We start from the raw sequence: 22,636 nt of genomic DNA, 5'->3' as shown, positions 1-22,636 counted from the left end.
TGCTTTTATGTGCACCTAAACTTACATAATATTTAGTAGGTACAAGACACATCATGAAACCCTTTACAACGTTTTGTATCAGTATTTGATCCCAGACTTCCCTGGTGGCACAGTGGTTAAGAATCTGCCTGGCAATGTAGGGGACACAGGTTCGATCCCTGGTCTGGGAAGATCCCACATGCCGTGGAGCACCTAAGCCTGTGCGCCACAACTACTGAGCCCGCCCACCCTAGAGTCCGTGCGCTGCAGCTACTGAGTCCACATGCCACAACTGCTGAAGCCCACGTGCTCTAGGGCCTGAGTGCTGCAACTACTAAAGCCCACGACCCTAGAGCCCGTGCTCTGCAACAAGAGAAGCCACCGCAATGAGAAGCCCGCACACCACAACGAAGAGTAGCCCCTGCTCGCTGCAACTAGAGAAAGCCCACATGTAGCAACGAAGACCCCTCACAGCCAAAAAAAAAGAAAAAAGAAATCTGATCCTAAGAGTCCTGTGAGGTGGGTACCAGGATCCCTCTTTTTGTAGATGAGGAAACTAAGGCAAAGAGAAGATTACTTGACTCAGGTTGCACAACCAGAAGTAGATGAGAAGGAATCTGAACTCAGACTGTCCAACTGCAGGCCATATTGTACTCATAGAGTTTGGCCCTTGGGCCAAGACCCTTTGGCCTTGGGAATGTCTAAAGACATAGTAGTTTGCCTACAGATTGAATTCCCTTCCAATTAAGAAAGCCTGATTTGGACTCTAGACAAGAGTAGAAATGACAGAGGTATTGAAGATTCCAGAAAGGCTTGTGGCCACTTTTAAACTCTACTTAGGTTCTGGTGGTCATTTCTCATGCCAGCACGGTGGACTTCTGACCCCATAGACTGTTTCTAAGTCAACTGTGCCCTTTAAATAACACGAATGGGCACTCCTGCATTTGTGGGCAGGTCACGTCTCCATGATGAGTTTGACATTCTTTCTTCTTCTAACTGTGCCTGCTCCACTCACTTGGTCTCTCCCTCCCATTGTGGCCCTGATTGAACAATGTGGCTTCCATTTCTCGGCCGCGGTTTCTCTGCTGAGACTCAGCATCACTGAGCCAGGGGGGCCTTTCTTTCCACCTTCCTTATAGAAGCTGCTCTGGCCCCGTGTGTTCTGACTGGGTGACTGACTTTGCTGAGGGGGCACAGCTGGGCTTTGAGACCTGGGGCAAGAATGGAAGCCTTCACCCAAGTAGACTTTGATCCTAACCTTTGGTTGGACGTGGAGCATATAGGTTTATGAAAGATGGGCATTTCCCAGCTGGCAAAGTGATGTTGACAAGGATCCCGAGAAGTCACTGTGAAGCTCTTTAATTCGTTCTAGGGCTTGGCATTTCATGGCGAGTTCTAGGGGGATAATATACCTTGGGTGGAGGCTTTATACTGCCAGCACAGATTATATTGGTGATAAAAGTTGTTTATTTAATTTTCTACATAGGTATGTGTGTGTGTATCTATTTTCACATCTTTGTACACCTTTAATGCAAACGTCCTGGAAGTGTCATCCATGCTATGCAGCCCAGGTCCCAGGCATAGAAACTGGTTTTTAGCCGTGCAGGCTAGTTGCGTTTTATCAACAGGTGGCCACAAAAGCCCACAGTAAAACCAGATAGTGGACAAAGTAGACTAAGGGTCACCACTTTTCTTGCCTTGATTTATCTCTGTGTTTCTATACCGTCTCCTGAGAGCTGAAGGACACTTGCCTGATCTATCTCTGTGTTTGTTTCAAAAGTACCTGGTGTTTGGCAGAGATGCTTTGCAGCTGTCCTGTGAGAGATACATGCTTTGAGAGATATGCAGTGGTCAACCCCCCAGAGCTGGCTCTGACTTGACCACAGGAAGGCGCCTGCATAGATGAAACCTGCTAGGCACAATTCATGCCATGTGCAAAGCAGTGTGGAAGACTGCATATGCCCCAGCTGCCCTTCGACATCTCTACCCTTTCCTAGAGCCTGATGACCTGTCTGCCTCCTAACCCTTGGAATTCCCTTACTCTCTCCCTCTGGGGAGAAGGTGCCTTTAGAGCATGAGTTCCCCTTCTCCATTCTCTGGCTATAGAATAAAAGCCCGTCTGGCTTGCACCAAACTCAGTTTCATTATTGGCAGCATGAGCCCAGATGGGAAAGAACTCCCTGACTGAGCCAAGGGGGCTTTGGTTTGGCTACCCCAAGATGGAGGCTTTGTGTTTAATTCAGTAACAGAAGCAATCAATGTGGTGCATTCTGAGACCAAGGCATGCCTTAAATGTTGCCATGGATGCCAAAGTCCCAAGGCCAGCAACAGAAATGGGAATGTGATGTCATTTGGACTTGGGACTGTGTAAATCTGTATTTTACCCCCTGGACTGTAAGCTGAGAAGGCAGATACTTTGTCCTCTATTCTCTGCTGAATACTATGTGCTCAGCACAGTGCCAGGCATAGAAGTGCTCAATGACTGTTTTTGAATGAATGGAAAAAGGGCTCTCAAGCTTAAAATAACAGATAAAACTGTGTGTCTACAAGTGGTACAGGACTAGCATGGAACTACTTTCTCTATTTCTTTAAGAAGGTTACCTTATGTTTTAATATTCTAAGCCTTAAATGTCTAAGTGAAGGTGCTGGTAATACATCTCCAGTTTGTGTTGCTTTTCTGAACTTCTTCTAGTGATCTAACCTTTCTGTATCCATTTCTCTGAACATGGAATGGGACTAGACTAGAACAACCGCCTCAAATAATAACTTAAAATTCCAAAATGCGATATAAAGAGATCGCAGGCAGTGACTTAACATAAATCTTAGATGACTGCTTCTTGGAATATTGGTAAATTATCTATATGAATTGGTGCTGCATTATGATAAAAATCTTGGTTTCCATGGTCATATCTGGGTTCAAATCCAGCCTTACTTTCTTGAGGCCTCATACCCTATTACATGGGGACATAGCTTTCTTTACCTACCTAGTGGGGCTGTGTGATCAGTCTGGTGCCACACACAGTAAGTACTCATTGACTTTTAAGTTAATTTTATGGTTTAGTTTGCTACTTGCTTGCTTGCTCTGGGACATTTAGTCAATTTGTCCTCTTTTTTTTAAATTCATGTAATATTTTATTTACTGATCTCTCTGAAACATGCCAAAATTCATATGGCTAATGGAACTTTCCATGTTAAAACGTTGGTTAACACACAAATTCCTAACAAAAAATATTTTAATGTAGGAATCAGCATGTGAACATTATATTTAGGTGGTAAAATTCAAGTTATAAATATAAGATAAATATCAAATAATATCATATTTCTGGTTTAATGGAGAACAGTTGTGACAGTCATGCTTAACACCTTGATTAAGTAATGAGAGAAATGGGTTGGGGTGTCGTAGAGGTATGCAAAAATTTAACAGTTCAAATAATCCTTAGCCCTTCTGAGAAAATATAGATGGCAAATATGTGGCATATATTTCTGTAATATGGTTGTCTCAATCCATTAGTGAGCATTCTGTTCATGCATTTAAAGTAATGGCAGATGTTTCTGAGCACTGAAAATTAGATTCAAAGTAAGTTTTTGCTCAATAAGTTAATGATACGATGAATCCCTTATATTTAAAAATAGAGTTTATGGAATCTAAAAAAAAAAAGAAAAAAAGGAATGGTTCTGAAGAACCTAGGGGCAGGACAGGAATAAAGATGCAGATGTAGTGGCATGGATATGTATACACTACCAAATGTAAAATAGATAGCTAGTGGGAAGCAGCCACATAGCACGGGCAAATCAGCTTGGTGCTTCGTGTCCAACTAGAGGGGTGGGATAGGGAGGGTGGGAGGGAGATGCAAGAGGGAGGAGATATGAGGATATATGTTTAAGTATAGCTAATTGACTTTTTTATACAGCAGAAACTAACACACCATTGTAAAGCAATTATACTCCAATAAAGATGTTAAAAAAAAAAAAACCAGGGACTTCCCTGGTGGCGCAGTGGTTATGAATCTGCCTGCCAATGCAGGGGACACAGGTTTGAGCCCTGGTCCTGGAAGATCCCACATGCCGTGGACCAACTAAGCCCGTGCGCCACAACTACTGATCCTGCGCTCTAGAGCCTGCGAGCCACATCTACTGAGCCTGCATGCCACAGCTAATGAAGCCCGCACACCTAGAGCCCATGCTCCACTACAAGAGAAGCAACTGCAATGAGAAGCCCCCGCAATGAGAAGCCCTTGCATGGCAACGAAGAATAGCCCCTGCTCCCTGCAACTAGAGAAAGCCTGCATGCAGCAACGAAGACCCAACGCAGCCAAAAATGAATAAATAAATTTATAAAAACAAAACTAAAAAAAAATATATAGTTTAAATTTGTAAAGTTTAAGGTAAAGCATACTTGTTTTCATAGTTATTTTTAGATATAATTGAGACTACACTACCACATATAATCAGCTATACTGCTGTGCACAGTTAATTCCAGTTACCGTATTTTGTATTTGCTGGTCATCAACAACACAAAATTTATGCTCCAAAAGAAATATATCAATCCAGCAAAACGGTTACATTTAATTTTCTTTTAAAGACAGATTAACTAAATTTAAGGAAGAATTGGCTTTTCTTGATATCTCATTTTCAAATTACTGATACAAACTTACCAGAGAGTAAGTTTTTATTTTGCCTAACATCAAACAATCTGCAAAAAGGCATTCCTTGTTCCATTTCCAAAACCAAATAAAGGCTTTCTAACTGAAAGCACTTACATTCCTAGCCCTCTAAAGTAAACATTAAAAAACAAAGTACAGAAAATGATCTCTTGACTTCTGAATAGCCCACTTAGTTACATAAAGTATTTTCTGTCCCAACACTTTCTCAAATTCAAAAGATATTTACTTCCTAAGAACATGACAGTCTTCATTTCAAACCATTCAGTCCGTTTCCATGGCAATGCTGATGGGCTTCCTTGGCCACCATAAGTCGCATTAGTTGACTGTGGAATTTCTCAATCTTCTTTACATCTTGAGCTTGGTCTGTTCTATACACAAAACAAACTAAATCATCTGTTACTTTAATACCCAGACTCCCATCCCAATGCCTATATTTGAGAACCACACGTGCCTTCATAGGGTCTTCGAGGTAGAGTTTCTCCGCTGCGTGACTGAATTCCTCCTGTGTACTGCGGCGTCGTGGGCCCGCGGCAGAACAGGAGAGGGAGGCAAAGCTACGGGCCGGAGGTAGCGTGATGCGGCCCACCTACCGCGGCAGGGGCCCAGCCGCTCAAAGGTGGTGGCGCCTCTTCGCCACTTTGTCCTCTTGTTGAAAGTTGGCATGTAAAAGTCAACATCTGTTTTGTGAATCTAGTCTCTTCAAATTGCAATCATCCCTCCCCTCTCTTAACTAATATCTATCTATCTATCTATTTTAAAACTCTACAAATGTCAAATATTTTAAGGCCAGTTCTTTCTAAAATTTTCTTTCAAGTTGCATGAGCATTACCTTGGAACGGTTGCATTTGCAAAGGCAGCATTCCAGAAGCCTTCTATTGCTTCTGACCCTCTTGGTTCAGGTAACCTCTGGCTCAAGTTCTGGGTTTTCATAACTCCGCTCCGCGGCATGTGGGATCTTCCCGGACCTGGGCACGAACCCGTGTCCCCCGCATCGGCAGGCGGACTCTCAACCACTGCGCCACCAGGGAAGCCCCTCGTAATCCTTAATGTGAGGTGATGGGCACTGGCTAGACTGCTTCTCCGTGAGATGTGCCTGTTTTTCTTGCCAGCCTGTGTGGGTTCACAGACCGGGTGCCAAGGAAACCACCTGACCAGCCTGGGACTCGTTGTCACACTGCCCTGGAACAATTCTCTGTCACCTCTGAATGCTCTGAACAGAACTTTGAGTTGGCTGCAAGGAGTCAGGGCTGCAGAACAATGATGACATTCTCCCCTCGTGATCTTTGTGAGCCAGAGGCAAAAGGAACCTCTAAGGACAGAGACATAAGGAGAAGTGAAAAGAGTCAGAGTTCTGTACCTGAAGGAGAAAAAGTAGAGGAAGGTTTCTATTTGTTGGATTTAGAAAAAAATACATTTAAACATGCAAGTACTCATGGAATATGACTTCTGTGAGCTTTCTTGAAGAAACACCTTGAGGAAGAACCAGCCAAACAAATGATAAATGGAGAAATTTTGGCAAAAGAAGTGATAGCATGTTTTGAATTTTTTAATGAATCGAAATCCAAAACAACTCCAGGGAGTAAGTTTCCAGAAAAAACTATAAACATTACAACCCCTGATAATGTAGAAAAGATTATCAGAGCACCACCTGAAGGAGAAGGAAACAAAAATTTTGATGGTAGGATAAATAAGCCAGTTTCCTCAACTTTTAATTTCTGGGAGCTGGAAGAGATTATAAGTAGCAGTGTTTAAGATAGAAAGGTAAACACTAAAAGATATATAGTCAGTTAAAATTAAGTGATGGAAGAGAAGGAAATAAAATAATGGAAAGTAGAAAATATAGAAATTTTGCGATTACTCACAATCTTAAGTTGGTTCTAAAAGGAGCCATTAAAACAAACAAACAAATAAACAAAATATGTCTTCAGAAGAAACCAAACAAAAATAAACCAAACCAATGAAAAGTTTTTTAAAAAAATCACATCAAATATGATGAGAGAAGCTAAGGGCAAGCAGATCTATTTGATTGAGTCAGATGGAATAACAGAACACAACCATATACTGAAAATGACTCAGAAAGGTAAAACACACGGTGGTCACCATCTTAATCAATCAAGGCTGAAGAGAGGACAAAAAATTCCATTACCACGTCCAAAAAGAAGCCAGTGGTCGGGGTCCAATCTCACTCTCTGAAGGATGGCTATCTATGCACAAGTGGCATAGATTAACAAGGGAAACTGGGAGGAAAAATCTAGACACATTTAGAAAGAGGTTGAGAGAACTCTTTCAGTCTATGACAAATCAAGTGGGAAAGTAAGGATAAAGGAAAACCAAAATGACAACAAAAAATAGGAATCTAATTAACAGCTCTTGGACTCCAGTAAAAAATATAATATTATGGCCAAGACTGCTAGTTGTCCCCAACATCTATTCTTCCCCATTTCCTTTAGAAATACAGCTCTGAATTTTAGCAGGGCCTATGGTTTCCCAGAAAAAGGCATATTTCCTAAACTCCCAGTGGTTATGATGAAGTTCTGCCACTGTGATGGAAGCTATGTGCAACTTCTGGGAACTGTCCTAAAGCAGGGCAGTTGGTGAAGCTGATGCACCCGTTTCAGAGTGTTTTAAAATACATAAAATTAAATATATATGATTAAAAGGAAGCCAATTATATTGAAATACAGTTATTAAAATATTAAAATTAATTTGTGATAGAATAACATATATGCATCTTTATTAACACTTTAAAAAACAAGGGAAAAACCCCCCAGCAAGGTCCAGTGGCAAGTTCCAATAACCACTTTAATTTCAATGCCATGGATGTAAATTACGCAATAGATATGAATTCTTTTTTCTACTTGTACTTAGTAGCTCAATGTAGTGAGGGTCCTTTTGCATCTGTCACATAAATTTCAAACATGGAGTTCAATCTCCTCTTGGTCTGTGGAGTGGAATGTGCCCCTTTCTCCTCAGGCCCATAGGAAAGGTTTCCCTGCCCACTCCCCACCTGATGTATCTCTTATTTATGAAGCCACCATAAATGGATACATCTGGGAGAATATGGACCTTTTTTTTTTCTTATTTGTCATTGGAGGTCCTGGTTTTACTTCTGGTTCTGTCCATATTATCATCCAGTAATTCTACTAGTCAGATAAGTCAAATAATGCCCAAGAATAAAGGCCTTAGCATCTGGTTCATATAGATTCTTGAAATAAAGAGAAAATGAGTGATGGTTAAGCTTCCTGCTTAATTGTCCGAGGCTGATGTCATACGATTTTTCTAAAAGAGGTTGTTTTTTTCTATCAGAAGTGATCAGAGTCCTGGGTTATATTTAAAAGATGAAATGCAGATTAGCTTCCAATGTAATTCTGGTGCCAGACCAGACAAGCTCAGGTAGGCTGGAGATTGATTGCTGCATGCAATGTCCACTTGGTTGGGCCATTCCACTAATGCAGCAACATAGAGGTGCCATGAAGGCCAACCCTCAGCCCCACTTCTGATTCTGGTAGTCTGGAAGCAGGAACCTGGTAAAAACCATTAACATGACCTCATTTTTATATACTATGAACACTGGCCAAATTTGGGACAAATTGAGTACCAAAAAGTAAAAAATGTGAATAATAACTGCAGCTTATGTCAAAAAATACGACGGAATGATGGATGGATAGAGGGCAGAATAGATGAAGAAATATGTGATAAAGGATAGTAAAATGTAAATTGTAGAATGTGGGTGATGTGTTCACTATGAAATTCTTTCAACTTTTCTGTATGTTTGAAAAATTTCATAAAAAGTGTTGGAAGAAACAAATAACGTTGGTAATTGATTATAAAACATTGAATAAAAGGGAACGTTAGTCTACAGTGATACTCAAAAAGAGAGAAAGACAAAAAAAGGGAAGTTCATTCTTTTCAAAACAATGTGGGGTAAGGAATGCTGAAGAAATGAAAGTTACCATTTTGCAACTCCCAAAGTAATAATTGATCCAGGAAAGGGTCATCAATGGATGCAAAAACCATGCGGTGAAATGTGCTGGGGAACTGGATATTCACACAGCCTGAAGAATCACTGCTCAGATCACTTACTAATTAGAAAGAGAGAAATGTAACTTTATAATGGGATGGTCGACCTGTCACCACACTAACCAAGTCATCACCAATAGTGGAGTTAAATTTCTCCGAAAACACATATGTATATGTTTTCCTTTTTCCACATGTGGTTTCCAGATCCTGGAACTAGCTAAAAGTTGTATAAATGTAGAATTGTACACTTCAAGACATCATTGCCCTTCCGCTGCATTGTCTTTCACTCTTATCTTAGTTTTTCATATTTGTATTTGATAATGTGTGATTATTTCAGCCTGGTTCCAATTTCCTATTATTGTTTCTTTTGCTTTTCTTTGACTTAGGCTGTTGTTTGAATAGTTGAAGACCCTCCCACAGTAACTTCTACTATACATTTGAGAGGGAGAGGTCTCAAGACACGCATGGAGAAGCTAATCCTAAGAGCAATAATATGACAACATCTGGACTTCTTACTCTGGGCCAGGCACGGTGCTCTGTGCTTTCCCATGCACTACCTTACTCAACCCTCTTTTCCCTTGATTTTCTAATAGTTGCATCTTTATCAATTTTTAAGATGTGAAGCCAAGAATTCTTCTCCCATTAAAAACCAGTTTTTTGGGCTTCCCTGGTGGCACAGTGGTTGAGAATCCACCTGCCAGTGCAGGGGATACAGGTTCAATCCCTGGTCCAGGAAGATCCCACATGCCGCGGAGTAGCTAAGCCCGTGCACCACAACTACTGAGCCTGCGTTCTAGAGCCCCTGAGCCACAACCACTGAGCCCACATGCCACAACTCCTGAAGCCCACGCACCTAGAGTCCGTGCTCTGCAACAAGAGAAGCCACCGCAATGAGAGGCCGGTGAACCGCAATGAAGAGTAGCTCCTGCTCACCGCAACCAGAGAAAAGCCTGCACGCAGCAACGAAGACCCAACACAGCCAGAAACAATAAATAAATAAAATAAAATTTAAAAAAAACCAGTTTTCTTTCTTTCTTTTTTGTTTTTAAACATGGTACCTAGGAATGCCATGAGCTTTCCTATAATTTTTTTTTTAAACCCCACATTTGTTTATTTATTTATTTTTGGCTGTGTTGGGTCTTCGTTTCTGTGTGAGGGCTTTCTCTAGTTGTGGCAAGCGGGGGCCACTCTTTATCGCGGTGTGCGGGCCTCTCACTATCGCGGCCTCTCTTGTCGTGGAGCACAGGTTCCAGACGCGCAGGCTCAGTAGTTGTGGCTCACGGGCCTAGTTGCTCCGCGACATGTGGGATCCTCCCAGACCAGGGCTCGAACCCATGTCCCCTGCATTAGCAGGCAGATTCTCAACCACTGAGTCACAGGCCACCAAGGAAGTCCAAAATACCAGTTTTCTATCTGCACTTACTGGTTGCTACGGTCTGAATGTTTGTGTCCCCTCAAAATTCATTATGTTGAAATTCTAACCCCCAAAGATGATGGTATTAGGAAGTAGGGCCTTTGAGAGTTGCTTAAGTCTTGAGGGTGGAGCACTCATGAATGGGAATAATTAGTGCCCTTATAAAAGTGAGCCCACAGAGATCCCTAGCCCCTTTTACCATGTGAGGACACGGTGATTTCAAAGGTGCTGGCTCTAAACCAGGAAGTGGGCTCACACTAGAACACTGACTGTGCTAACACCTTGATCTTAGACTTCCAGTGTCCAGAAATAAATTTCTGTTGTCTTTAAGCTACTGAGTCTGTAGTATTTTGTTATAGCAGCCTGATCAGACAAGACACTGGTTCCATTTTTTGCCTCATGTTCACTCTTGAACCCATGCCAAAATGGCTTTCATTCTTACCACACTATGGAAATCACCCTTGCTAAAGTAATCAATGGTTTCCATTTCCCTAAATCCAGTTTTCATTATACATAGTGGACCATTTACTCCTTAAAATATTCTTGTCCCTGACTTCTGTGATCACATTTTGCTAGTTATTTCCTACCATCTGTACTTCTCCTTCTCCTTTTCCTGTACTGTATAAGCCTTTTCACTCAACCCTTAATGTTACATATAGTTCCTTGGGGCTCCATCACAAGCATTCGCATTCATTCCTTTAATAAATACTTACTGTGCATCTACTATGGCGTAGACACTGTATTAGTACAAGGCATTGCATTACAGTCCCTGTTCTCAGGGAGTTTAGAGGAAAAGCTGTCAACCATAAATTATTTAATTTATCATTAATTATAGTCAGTATAAGGACTATTAAAAAGTTCAAGGTACTACTTCTACGGGTTAACTGGAATAAACTTGGCTGTGTCTGACATTCCAAAGATGCAACCCATTTAGTCACAGGGGAACTGGAGGTGCTCTTATAAGCAAAACATCTTCCTACTGTTGAGAAAAAAATTAATAAACAAGGATAAAATCCCTTTGAATTTCTCAGTCGAAATTAAGATTCTTCTTACTCTCATTTCGTTCTCTGATTTGTTTTAGTAGGCAAATCTACTGTCTGTCTGAAGGGATCAAAATTCAGATGGTGAGGTGACTGTAGATTGTGTTTTGTTTATAAAAATGCTTTCACCATGGGCCACAAGGCTGGTGGTGGTCTTCTTTCTGTAGGGCTCCTGACTGTCAGCCAAAGATGGAAAGATTAAGAAATTTACGCTGTCTAAAATTTATAATATACAAAAGCTATGAAGGATGTAATAACACTTGTCTGTGAAGCAATTTAGTCAGATTAGTCACTGAAAGTCTTATTTCTAATATTTAAATTTATTTCTTAATTTTATTTCTAAAATTAAGAGCAGAAAACATGGCTTTAGCTTTTATTAAAGTCTATTATTGGAGTAAGACAATAAGGAGGAAGAAAAGGGAAATAGGGAAGGAGAGTTACAGGTGGTGTCAAGAGACATCAGATATCATTAATGACACCTTCATCTTGTAACTTCATCTTGTATTATCTTGAATAGCCCCTAAGCTATTCAAAATCCTGCTTTGCGTTTGCAACCATTGGTTTATACAGTGGGTGTTACAACTTGGGACCTTCCTGCAAGTTCAGTGAAATCGACTCCAAGGCTACTTTTGGTTCCTGCTTCAGCCACTCTCCAGCCCTCTTTATGTAAAGGAGTGTTTTAGGGAATCCCCTGGTGGTCCAGGACTCTGAGCTTCCACTACAGGCAGCCCAGGTTCGACCCCTGGTCCGGGAACTAAGATCCCTCAAGCCACGAGGTGCGGGAGTGGGGAAGAAAGGTGTGTTTTACGCCAAAGCCTGAATCACCTGCAGGATAAAGCCTGGGTCAGTAGTGCCTACCTGATTCTTATGTTATTGTGGGGAGTTACGGTCATTTCTTTCCAAGTATTATCCTTACTTAGAACTGGAGTATTATATACTAGTCAGTTGCACATCATTATGTCATAGGCATTTGAATTTGCTCACAGTTGGAAAAAATTTGCTTTTTGGTGATTTCTAAAGTCACCTTGGCCATCAAGCACTTCTTTCCAGGGAGTGCTGATTAAGTAATTAAGTGTTAGAAACACATAGAATAAATTTAACAATGTGTAAAAATTTTAAAAGAAATTCATTTGATTAAATAGAACATGAATCAAAATGAACCAGAATATCTGTAAATAACTTTCTACAGTGCTTTGAAGAGAGACAGATGTTGAGGGCCGAGCTCTCCAGTGTGCTGGAGACCTCAGGGACATGAGGTTTTACGTTCAGTTGACATGGTAACAATTCAGATCTGCATGTTGGCATCTCTCACAGTTTTTCTATCAGTGGATTCCAGTATTTGCTATGAGAAGAGACAGACTTCCCACCTGGAGTCGAAAATTTGGTTTGGCCTGCACCAAAATAGCCTCCCCACGTAAATGGTTTTAATAATAGTTGCTGATACTTGAGCACTTGCTAGGTACTATTGCTTTACATTAATCTCCCAAAAGTCTTATGATGCAGGGTATTAGTACCTATTTGGGATGAAGAAATAGGTATAGAAGTTAGGTCACTTGCTTAAATGGCGGACCTGGTAGCCTGGCTCTGAAGCGTCAACCCAAGGGGTTTTGCCCTCTTTGTAATGATTTAGTATGTAGCTTTCAGTCTCAGTGTCTGTGCCCTGCTGTCACCCTCACTTTCCCACCCGCCCACCAACCGTCTGGCTTTTTTCAGGAGCTCACCCCTTTCCTCTCTCTCCCACTTCCTCCTTAACAAGAGGCCCCTTGCCATCTGCAGCCAAGGTCAGAACCACATACGCTATGGTCAGTGCTTGGAGCACAGCAGACTACTTCTTACTCCCACCTGTGCTTTTCTAAATTCTTCCTTTCCCACTTCTTTCTTCCCTCTTCCCTGACCTCAAGACCTCATGCTCTGCAGGGGAACAAGGAAGCTGCTGTGTGGGTCAACAGAAAGCCTCACATTTGCTGGCTCCTAGAAATATCTTTTCTTGATTTTATGCCGTGCCTTGCTGGCTCCAACATTCCCTGTGCCTAGACCTTTGCTCCCCAGCTGCTTCATCTGCCTGGGTCTGACCAGTCCTCAATTAAGCAATTAAGTAATTAAGCAATTACTTTGTTTCAAACCTCCCTGGCTGCACAAGTCAGACCAGTGCTCTCTAACCAACTTCTTCCTTTTAAGTGTTCCCGAACCAATGGACTTGAGTGGATGAGAAACTCAGAATGCAGTAATGAGAATTAGAAAAATAAACATTCTTGGGGCTTCCCTGGTGGTGCAGTGGTTAAGACTCTGCGCTCCCAATGCAGGGGGGCCGGGTTTGATCCCTGGTCCAGGAACTAGATCCCGCATGCATGCTGCAACTAAGATTTCGCATGCCACAACTAAGGAGCTGGCGAGCAGCAACTAAGGAGCTGGTGAGCTGCAACTAACGAGCCCTTGAGCCGCAACTAAGGAGCCCGCCTGCCGCAACTAAGACCTGATGCAACCAAATAAATAAATACTTTAAAAAATTCTTTAAAATCGAGCAAAGTTATAAAGTGACATGACTGACAGGGTAAAATGATTGGTACATTTCCAAAGCTGAGCAGGTCAGCAAAATAAGGCAACTGGGTGGTCTGGAAGGGGAGCTGTTATGCCTGTCTCGGCCCCTTTTGGACTGTGACACTTTTTCATGGTGCAGAGAGCCTCATCTCATATTAATGGGTAAATAATGAGGCAAAATGGGGTTGTCACTCTGCCAAAGTCCAATTCCAAGATAACTGCCATTAATTGACCAGTCTTGCAGTTCCTCAGAAAATCCCACTCACAAGGCGTACCTTTATTTAATCTGAGTTAGCGTTCACCCAGTGCTATCTCCCTGGGGGCAATCATTTAAGATAGGCAGCTGCCTGAGGTGGTGATAACAGTTGGAGAAAACAAGATAAACAAAAATTTAAAGGAAAAGCTGGGGAATGAGATATCCATAAGGGACTTTGAAACACTTTGATATTCCTGGGAAATTAGAAGCCCAGGGACATGCCCTGAGTCATGTTCATGCTTGAGAAAGACCTGAGAAAAATCAAAGTTCTCATCTCTGGCTGATGTTGAAACTCAAGAGAAGCAGGGAGTAAAGTAAACACAGAATTGTAGCCAGCTTGCCTGAGCACTGAAGGCAATCTCCCCAGCAGGCACACAGAGCCCTCAGCAAAGCCTGGGAGATTTACTGGTTCCAGCCACTTGGGAATTTATATCAGATCCTTAACTAATCATTAAACTAACTGAGCAGAGGCTTTAGTGGCCACACATGACAATAAATGCAGACTACATAAAATTATTTCAGTTAATTCACTAAAGAAACAAATAGTAACAATAATGACAACAGCAACATACAGCAACAACAATAAACCCTGGAGAAACGGGGATGTATCTGTTTTCCAGAATTGCCACATTATTTTTTTTTTTTTATTAAAGTATAGTTGATTTACAACATTTTGTTAGTTTCAGGTGTACAGCAAAGTGATTCAGTTCTCTCTATATATTCTTTTTCAGATTATTTTGTTATACGTAATTAAAAGATATTGAATATAATTCCCCATGCTATACAGTAGGTCCTTATCGTTTATCTATTTTATATATAGTAGCCTGTATCTGTTAATCCCAAACTCCTAATTTATCCCTCCCTCCCCACCCTTTTCCCCTTTGGTAACCGTAAGTTTTTAGTTTTGTTTTCTTTTGTTTTTTTAAACATCTTTATTGGCGTATAATTGCTTTACAATGGTGTGTTTGTTAGTTTCTGCTTTATAACAAAGTGAATCAGCTATACATATACATATATCCCCATATCTACTCCCTATCACGTCTCCTCTCACCCACCCTATTCCCCTCTAGGTGGTCACAAAGCACCAAGCTGATCTCCCTGGGCTCTGCAGCTGCTTCCCAATAGCTATCTGTTTTACATTTGGTAGTGTATACGTCCATGCCACTCTCTCACTTTGTCCCAGCTTACCCTTCCCCCTCCCCATGTCCTCAAGTCCATTCTCTACGTCTGCCTTTTCATTCCTGTCCTGCCCCTAGGTTCTTCACAATCTTTTTTTTTTCAGATTCCATATATATGTGTTAGCATATGGTATTTGTTTTTCTCTTTCTGACTTACTTCACTCTGTATGACAGACTCTAGGTCCATCCACCTCACTACAAATAACTCAATTTCATTTCTTCATTAGTTTGTTTTTTATGTCTGAGGCTATTTCTGTTTTGTAAATAAGTTCATTTGTATCATTTGTTTTAGATTCCACATATAAGTGATATCATATATTTGTCTTTCTCTGTCTGATTTACTTCACTTAGGATGATAATCTCTAGGTCCATCTATGTTGCTACAAATGGCATTATTTCCTTCTTTTTTATGGCCGAGTAATATTCCATTGTATATATGTACCACATCTTTTTTACCATTCATCTGTTGATGGATGTTTAGACTGCTTCCCTGTCTTGCTATCGTAAATAGTGCTGCTATGAACATAGAGGTACATGTATCTTTTTGAATTATACTTATGTCCAGATATACGCCCAGGAGTGGGATTGCAGTATCATATGGCAACTCTACTGCCATGTATTTTCTGTGTCCTAATTTACTTGTGGGGAAAAAAAAGCATCTAGATTGCTCTAGCCAAGCTTGTCCTGAGCAATGTGAAAACATACTCAGTTATCTGAGTGTGATTCATGCTGACCTCCGTTATTAATGTGTTGAAGAAACGGTACTCTTCCAACCTCAGAACTTATGTATTCAAAGAATATGGGTTCAAAGTCTATGCCAACATTCCAGCACTTATATGACCTCCCAACTTTTGAGATCCATTTAACAATCTCTCCAAACCTGACAGGCTCACCAGGTGAATCATGGAGTGAGCTGGCCTTCCTCAGTGTATGTGTAGTGTAGAGGCATAATTCCAGTCTAGGGCTGTCTCAGGACGTTCATAAGTGGGTCCTACCCAACTGATGTCAGAGTGAGGATGGGCCCTGTGCCTCTAACGGCCACTCATGGCAAGATCAATGTTTACTCATGGGCAGGAGGACACTTGTGCTGGGATTCTAAGGGACACCCTTCAGGAAAGGGGTTCGTTCAAAAACTTGCCTGGATTTTCACCCTTAGAAGTTCTGAGTTTTATCCCACCTCTCCTGCTGTCAATATTCATCTCTTCCTTTTCTCTGGATCCTTTCCCCTTCTTTGAGTTTGAAAAAAAATATTTCAGTTGCCCTATTCTAAAAAAACTTACCCCAGAGATAGACTCTTGGAATTTGTGGTATTTGTCAAGTGAAGAAAAGATTTTTTCTCTTTTAAAGTGATGGTGAAATAATTGAATGTCCATGTAGAAACACAGAAAACTTGACTCTCATCTTACACTATACATAAAAATCAGTTTCAGAGGGACTAGAGGCCTCAATGTAGAAAGCAAGAACAAGCTTATAGAAAATATGAGAGGGTATCTTCATGATCTTGCAGGGTAGAAAGTGATTTCTTAAACAGGATATATAAAACAAACACCTGATAAATGGGGCCACAATATAATTATCTTTTGTTTTTCAAAATGTTAAAGAGTGAAAGACAGCTTCGGAGTGATAGAAGACTTTCATTTTGAAAGAGAACTCTTTCAAATCAATAGGGAAAAGACAAAATCCAGTAGAGAAAATAGACAAGAGACTTGAGCAAGTATTTCATAAAGTAGGCATCTAATGGCCAATAACAGGAAAATTAAAATCAAACCTCCCGAATATATGACTATACACCTACCAGAATCACTGAAATTAACAAACCCGATAAATGTTGGTGAGGCTATGGAGTAATAGGAACTCACACTCTGTGGATGGGAGTATATACTGGTAAAACCACTTAGGAAACCAGTCTGGCATTAATATCAAAGTTGAAAGTGTATACGTATTCCCAATGACCTAGTAATTCCACTCCTAAGTATAACACCAAAATAAAAGTGTTATTCACCAGGAGACACGTACAAGAATATTCATAGCTGCCTTTGTTATTTTGAAGTTCCCCAAAGCTCCAAACTTAACGAGGCAAAGTCCACTGACAGTAAAATAGATAAATTGTATAGTGTTGATGGAGAATACTGTGTATCAAGGAAATTGGATGAACTCTGGTTACACACAGTACTGTGGCTGAATCTTAGAAATATAAAACTGAGCAAAAGAAGCCAGATACAAAAAGATTCATCTTACCTAATTCCATATAAATGTTTTAAAAGAAGCAAATAATTTTTCTTGAAATTTTCTATTTATATAAAGTTCAAAAACAGGCAAAGGCAGTGTTTAAGGATTCATAATTAGAAGTTAAGGCATACGGCCAAACGGGGAAGTAATTACCACAAAGTTGGGAACCTCGTTATCCCTGAGGGAGGGGGGCAGTTGAACAGAATGTGCAGGGCAGGGGTGTCCGAGCTGAGGGATGGCAATGCCCTATTTCTTGACCTGGGTGGCACTTTATAATATGTTGTCTATTTGGTTTTATGTGTTTTTCTGCCTGAGATAATTTACAATGATTAGAAAAACCCTGCCTACAATTTCCGTCTTGTCTCTCCCGAGCCTATCCCTCTTTTCTCCTCTCCTCTCTGCCAGAGGAATGTCCTTTCTGTCCTCGTTTTCTCCAGTCTCTTAACTCCCACTCATAACACAGACTGTCCCGGCCCTCAGCCCTGGTCACCAGTAATATCCTAATTAGCAAATCAGATGAACGTATCTCCTCCATTCCGTGGAGGGGTCTTTGCTGTTCACCTTGTGGTTCTCTTTCCCCTCTGCTTCCCCAGACCTTCCCTCCTCTGGTTCTGTCCTCTCTCTCCCTCTGGCTTCTCTGTTTCATCCTCTGACATCTCTGACTTTGCTGCTCCTGAAACACTGGTGCTTCCCAGGTTTCCCTCCCCGTGGTCTCGTCCACACCCTGGCCACCTCTGTGCTAACAGCCCTCAAATGTATAATATCCCCTTCCAGGCTCCAGGTGCAGGTGTGCCTAAAGCATCCTGCTCCAACTCCATCTGTATCTGGATGTTCGGCATCATCTTAATTTCAACCAGCAGCCTCAAAATGAAGTCATTCTTTTCCTTGCTCCAACCCGATTCCTAAATTTCCTATCTACGTAAAGGGAATCACTTCCAAGTGGATATCTCAAGCTAGAAATGTGGACTTTAACCTGTCCTGGCACCAAGAGCTACTGTTACTATGTTCACATTGTGCTAGGCACTTGCAACAGTCTGAATGTTTGTGTCCACACACCACGCCCACGCCCCCCCTCCCCCCGCCAAATTCCTGTTCTGAAAGTGTCATGCCCTGCATGGTGTATTAGGAGGTGGGGCCTTTGGGAGGTGATTAGGTCATGAGGGAAGGGCCTTCATGAATGGGTTTAGTGCCATTATAAAAAAGACCCCAGGGGGCTTCCCTGGTGGCTCAGTGGTTGAGAGTCTGCCTGCCGATGCAGGGGACACGGGTTCGTGCCCCGGTCCGGGAGGATCCCACGGATCCCACATGCCGCGGAGTGGCTGGGCCCATGAGCCATGGCCACTGAGCCTGCGCGTCTGGAACCTGTGCTCCACAACGGGAGAGGCCACAGCAGTGAGAGGCCCGCGTACCACACACACACAAAAAGACCCCAGGGACTTCCCTGGTGGTCCAGTGGTTAGGACTCCATGCTTTCACTGCTGAGGGCACGGGTTTAAATCCTGGTCGGGGAACTAAGATCCAGAGCTGTGCAGTGCGGCCAAACAAACAAAAGCCCAGAGAGATCCCTTGCATTTTTGGCCATGTGAGGACGGGGCCCTCACCAGACATAGAATCTGCTGATGCCGTGATCTTGGACCTCCCAGCCTCCAGAACTGTGAGAAATATGTTTCTGTTTATAAGCCACCCAGTCCGAGATACTTTGTTACAGCAGGCTGAGTGAACTAAGACAGCCTTTTTTTTGTTTGTTTGTTTTTGCGGCACACGGGCCTCTCCCTGTTGTGGCCTCTCCCGTTGCGGAGCACAGGCTCCAGACGCGCAGGCTCAGCGGCCATGGCTCACCGGCCCAGCCGCTCCGCGGCATGTGGGATCTTCCCGGACCGGGGCACAAACCCGTGTCCCCTGCATCGGCAGGCGGACTCTCAACCACTGCGCCACCAGGGAAGCCCCTAAGACAGCATTTTAAAAAACATATTTTTTGCATATATTACAGAGGAGGATGTGGAAATACTCGCAGGCAGAGCAGCGCTGACCCCTCACCCTGACTTCTGCCCAAGTCCACTGTAGCGGCCGCTTAAGAGCACAGGTACTTTCCCCCAGCGTCAGTTTCCACCGCCTCTAACCTACTTCTGATCATCACACTAACCTCCTAACTGGGGTCCCAACCACACACAAATCTCTTTCCATTTTTTGTCCATCTTTAGCAGGGCTAGTAGAGTACTTTAATGATTTAATAGTGTCTTTTTTTGTTTGTTTTTGGCTGCACTGCGTGGCTTGGGGGATCTTAGTCCCCCCACCGGGGATTGAACCTGGGCCCTCAGCATTGAAAGTGTGGAGTCCTAACCACTGGACCTCCAGGGAATTCCCAAGCGTGTAGATTTTGATTGCTTCCTTCTCAAATGCCTAGGCCATGTGATCTGACACCAGCCTGCCCCCTTTCCCTACTCCCCAGCCCCAGCTCCGCATCATCTCTACCCCAAGCACACAGGCTCTTTCAGGCCCCTGGGCCTGGGTACAGACAGTCCTCTTTATTTGTGATGCTCTGCTGATGCCCCTCCCTGTTCAACTGGGAAATCCCTGCCCACCCTTAAGCCCTAACTGATGTTCTCCGAACATCTGTGATGCAAGATTAGCATATTATTCCTTCTGGAACTCGTCTCCCTCTCTAGCAGTGGCCACATCCAGGGGGCAGTTAACAATCTTGCTGAGTAAATACTTGTCTCTGGAAATTCTTGTTGAAGGAGAAGCACTGGGTGAATAACCTGGTCAATGCTTGTTGGTGCTGGTGTGTGGTACTCTGCTGGGTTTGAGAGGCACTGCTTTGCACCCTGAGGCCTGGAGGTGCTCTGCTGTGGGAGAAGAGTGTGAGGGATAGAAAACAGGGCGGCTTTCAGGGGCTCTGTGTCTTGCTCACTGACCACGGGCAGCCAGCTGCTGGCAACAGGTACCCTTCTCCATTGCAGATGCCTTTCTCTTGCTGCCATATTCACTTTGACCCTTTATCCCATTCCATCCCTTCCATTCTTTCGAATCAGAAAAGGCTCCCTGCTTTATGCTTTTGTCTCACTTATGATGGCGATCAGGATATGCCACCCCAAATATGCCACTCTGGCTTAAGTATGCCATATTTAAGCGGATAGAGGAAGAGCCGAGAGCTCTTTCTGTGTCTGCCTTTTCTCATTTGCCTTCAGTTCAAAATAATTCATAGAAGATAGCTCTGCTCTTCCTCTATCTGCTTAAAAACAGGGCATAACTTTCCCTCGTGCGAGTGTTGCCCTCTCCCATAACAGACAGAGAACAACCATTGTCACTGGAGACAGAGATGGCAAGGAGATACCTCATGGTCAAACCTTACCTTCCAGTAGTTACGTCCATATATTTCCTCATCACTTTCCCACAATTTATTTGCCCTAAGAGCCCAACCACTCTTTCCTTTTCTAGTCACTTCTCCACAATTTATCTCCTTTTTAAAATAGTATATAAGCCTCTGAGTCTTACTGCTTCTTTGGGATGTTCCCTTCTTTTCTGTGAAGCCTTCTTTACTGTGACTTTTATGTGTACAAAAAATTAAAAATATTAATAAATATTTTTATTAATATGCCTTTGCTCCTGTTTATCTGCCATTTGTCAGTTTAATTCACAGACCTCAGGAACTGAACGTTAGTGGGTAGAGGGTAAGATTTTTCCTCCCCTACACTTATAATCTGTGAGATGAGCATGACTGTGACACATGCACACACAACTAAACTGAAGCTCAAGGAAGTTACAATAACTTGTGAGTTGAAGACTCAGGACTTGAGTCAACTTGAGTCAAAGTCCCTTTATCTTCCTTGTTCCTTTCTTTGCTATTGCCTAAACATTTGTTTTGCCTGTTTATTGAAGCTGAAGCCCAAGGGATTGCTGACACCTGCTCATGTGAGCTTCCCATGTTGAGTGTCAGGTTAGGAAAGGAAGTATACTTGGGTACAGCCCTGAAAAATCCCCATCCCAGACCCAGTCAGAAAAAAGCCTGGTGATTTATGTGACAGGACTTCTGTGGCACCTAGCCCTGGGCCAAGTGGTGTTAATCACTCAGTGAGTTTTGGATGATGACATGAGATGATTTGGGTACCTGCCACCCGCAGCAGGGCAGGTACCCAGACCACCATCTGACAGGGGCTCTGAGACCTGGTTTAAGAGAAAGGGACCCAGAGGTGCTGACTACATCCGGGATCTGGATTCTTCCCCATTCTTCCCCTCTCACCAGTTCTTTGGGAAAATGTCTGTAGGTAAATACTATATCCGTGGACTTCCCTGGTGGCACAGTGAGTGGTTAAGAATCCGCCTGCCAATGCAGGGGACACGGGTTCGAGCCCTGGTCCGGGAAGATCCCACATGCCATGGAGCAGCTAAGCCCGTGCGCCACAACTACTGAACCTGCTCTCTAGAGCCCGTGCTCTGCAACAAGAGAAGCCAACGTAAGGAGAAGCCCACGCACCGCAATGAAGACCCAACACCACAAAAAATAAATAAATAAATACATAAAAAAAAAACCCAAACTATATCTGTGCCCTATGAGCCCTAAACACAAGTAGGAGAGGACAATCTTGAAGTGGCAGAGACAAAACAATTTCGGTTAAGAGACTTTTCAGGTTTGTCAACCTGGAAGAACCCAAGAAGGAAAAATAATAGGCTTAAAGGGTGCCATTAAAAATCGTATTGTGTTCCAATAATCCCTCTGCTGTAGTTAAGAAACTTGCCAGAAAGGCAAGGAGAGGGCATTACTTCCATTTACTTGGTCTTAAACAAGATGAAAGGTCTGCTCACCTGAAAGCCAGTGTTGCTGCAGCCCTCGGCTGTGAGGGCTGCCGTCCTCTGCAGTTCCAGAGAGTTTTTGCTGCTCATGGATTTGGCTGGGCTCCGAATTCTTTTCAGATGTTTGGGCTGGAGATCCCTTGTACCTGTGAAATAGAACGCCGCCTCTGCTGAAGTCAGGATGCCACCTGCTATTGTAAGAACCTGGGCACTGCTTCAGTTTGGAACTTGGATCAAAGTCTCCTGGCTGGGGTGAGGCAGGAGTGGCAAGGGGCGGGGTGGGTACTTCCAGATCAGGTCCACCTACCTCCTTAATACCTCTCATTATTCTCATTCCTGCGGGCCCATTTTCACTCCAGGAAGAAGACTCCTGTGCTGCTCAAGACAGAAAAGGACATTTTCTCTCCAGTCTTGAGGGAAATAATCTATTTCCTGTGCTGGTGTTGGGCACTGAGAGTGGTTGTTGGCAGGGAACATAAGGACTCGCTGCTACCAAGTGACCAGGATTCTGTGCTAGGCTCCTGCTT

General features: G+C 42.8%; 1 protein-coding gene across 1 annotated transcript in view; it reads right to left on the bottom strand.

Annotated features, from left to right (window-relative positions):
* Positions 1-22,374, bottom strand: part of SLC28A3 (solute carrier family 28 member 3) — a 56,501-nt gene extending 34,127 nt beyond the window's left edge. The window contains exon 1 of the mRNA XM_059072296.2: positions 22,122-22,374. Coding sequence (XP_058928279.1) covers positions 22,122-22,199 — 78 coding nt within the window. The 5' untranslated portion in view covers positions 22,200-22,374. The remainder of the gene's footprint in view (positions 1-22,121) is intronic.
* Positions 22,375-22,636: the final 262 nt, after the last annotated feature.

Source organism: Kogia breviceps, chromosome 8 (assembly GCF_026419965.1).
Source record: "Kogia breviceps isolate mKogBre1 chromosome 8, mKogBre1 haplotype 1, whole genome shotgun sequence".
Classification (NCBI taxonomy): Eukaryota; Metazoa; Chordata; class Mammalia; order Artiodactyla; family Physeteridae; genus Kogia; species Kogia breviceps.
The sequence above is the reverse complement of the archived record's forward strand: the minus strand, read 5'-3'. Positions and strand labels throughout refer to the sequence as shown.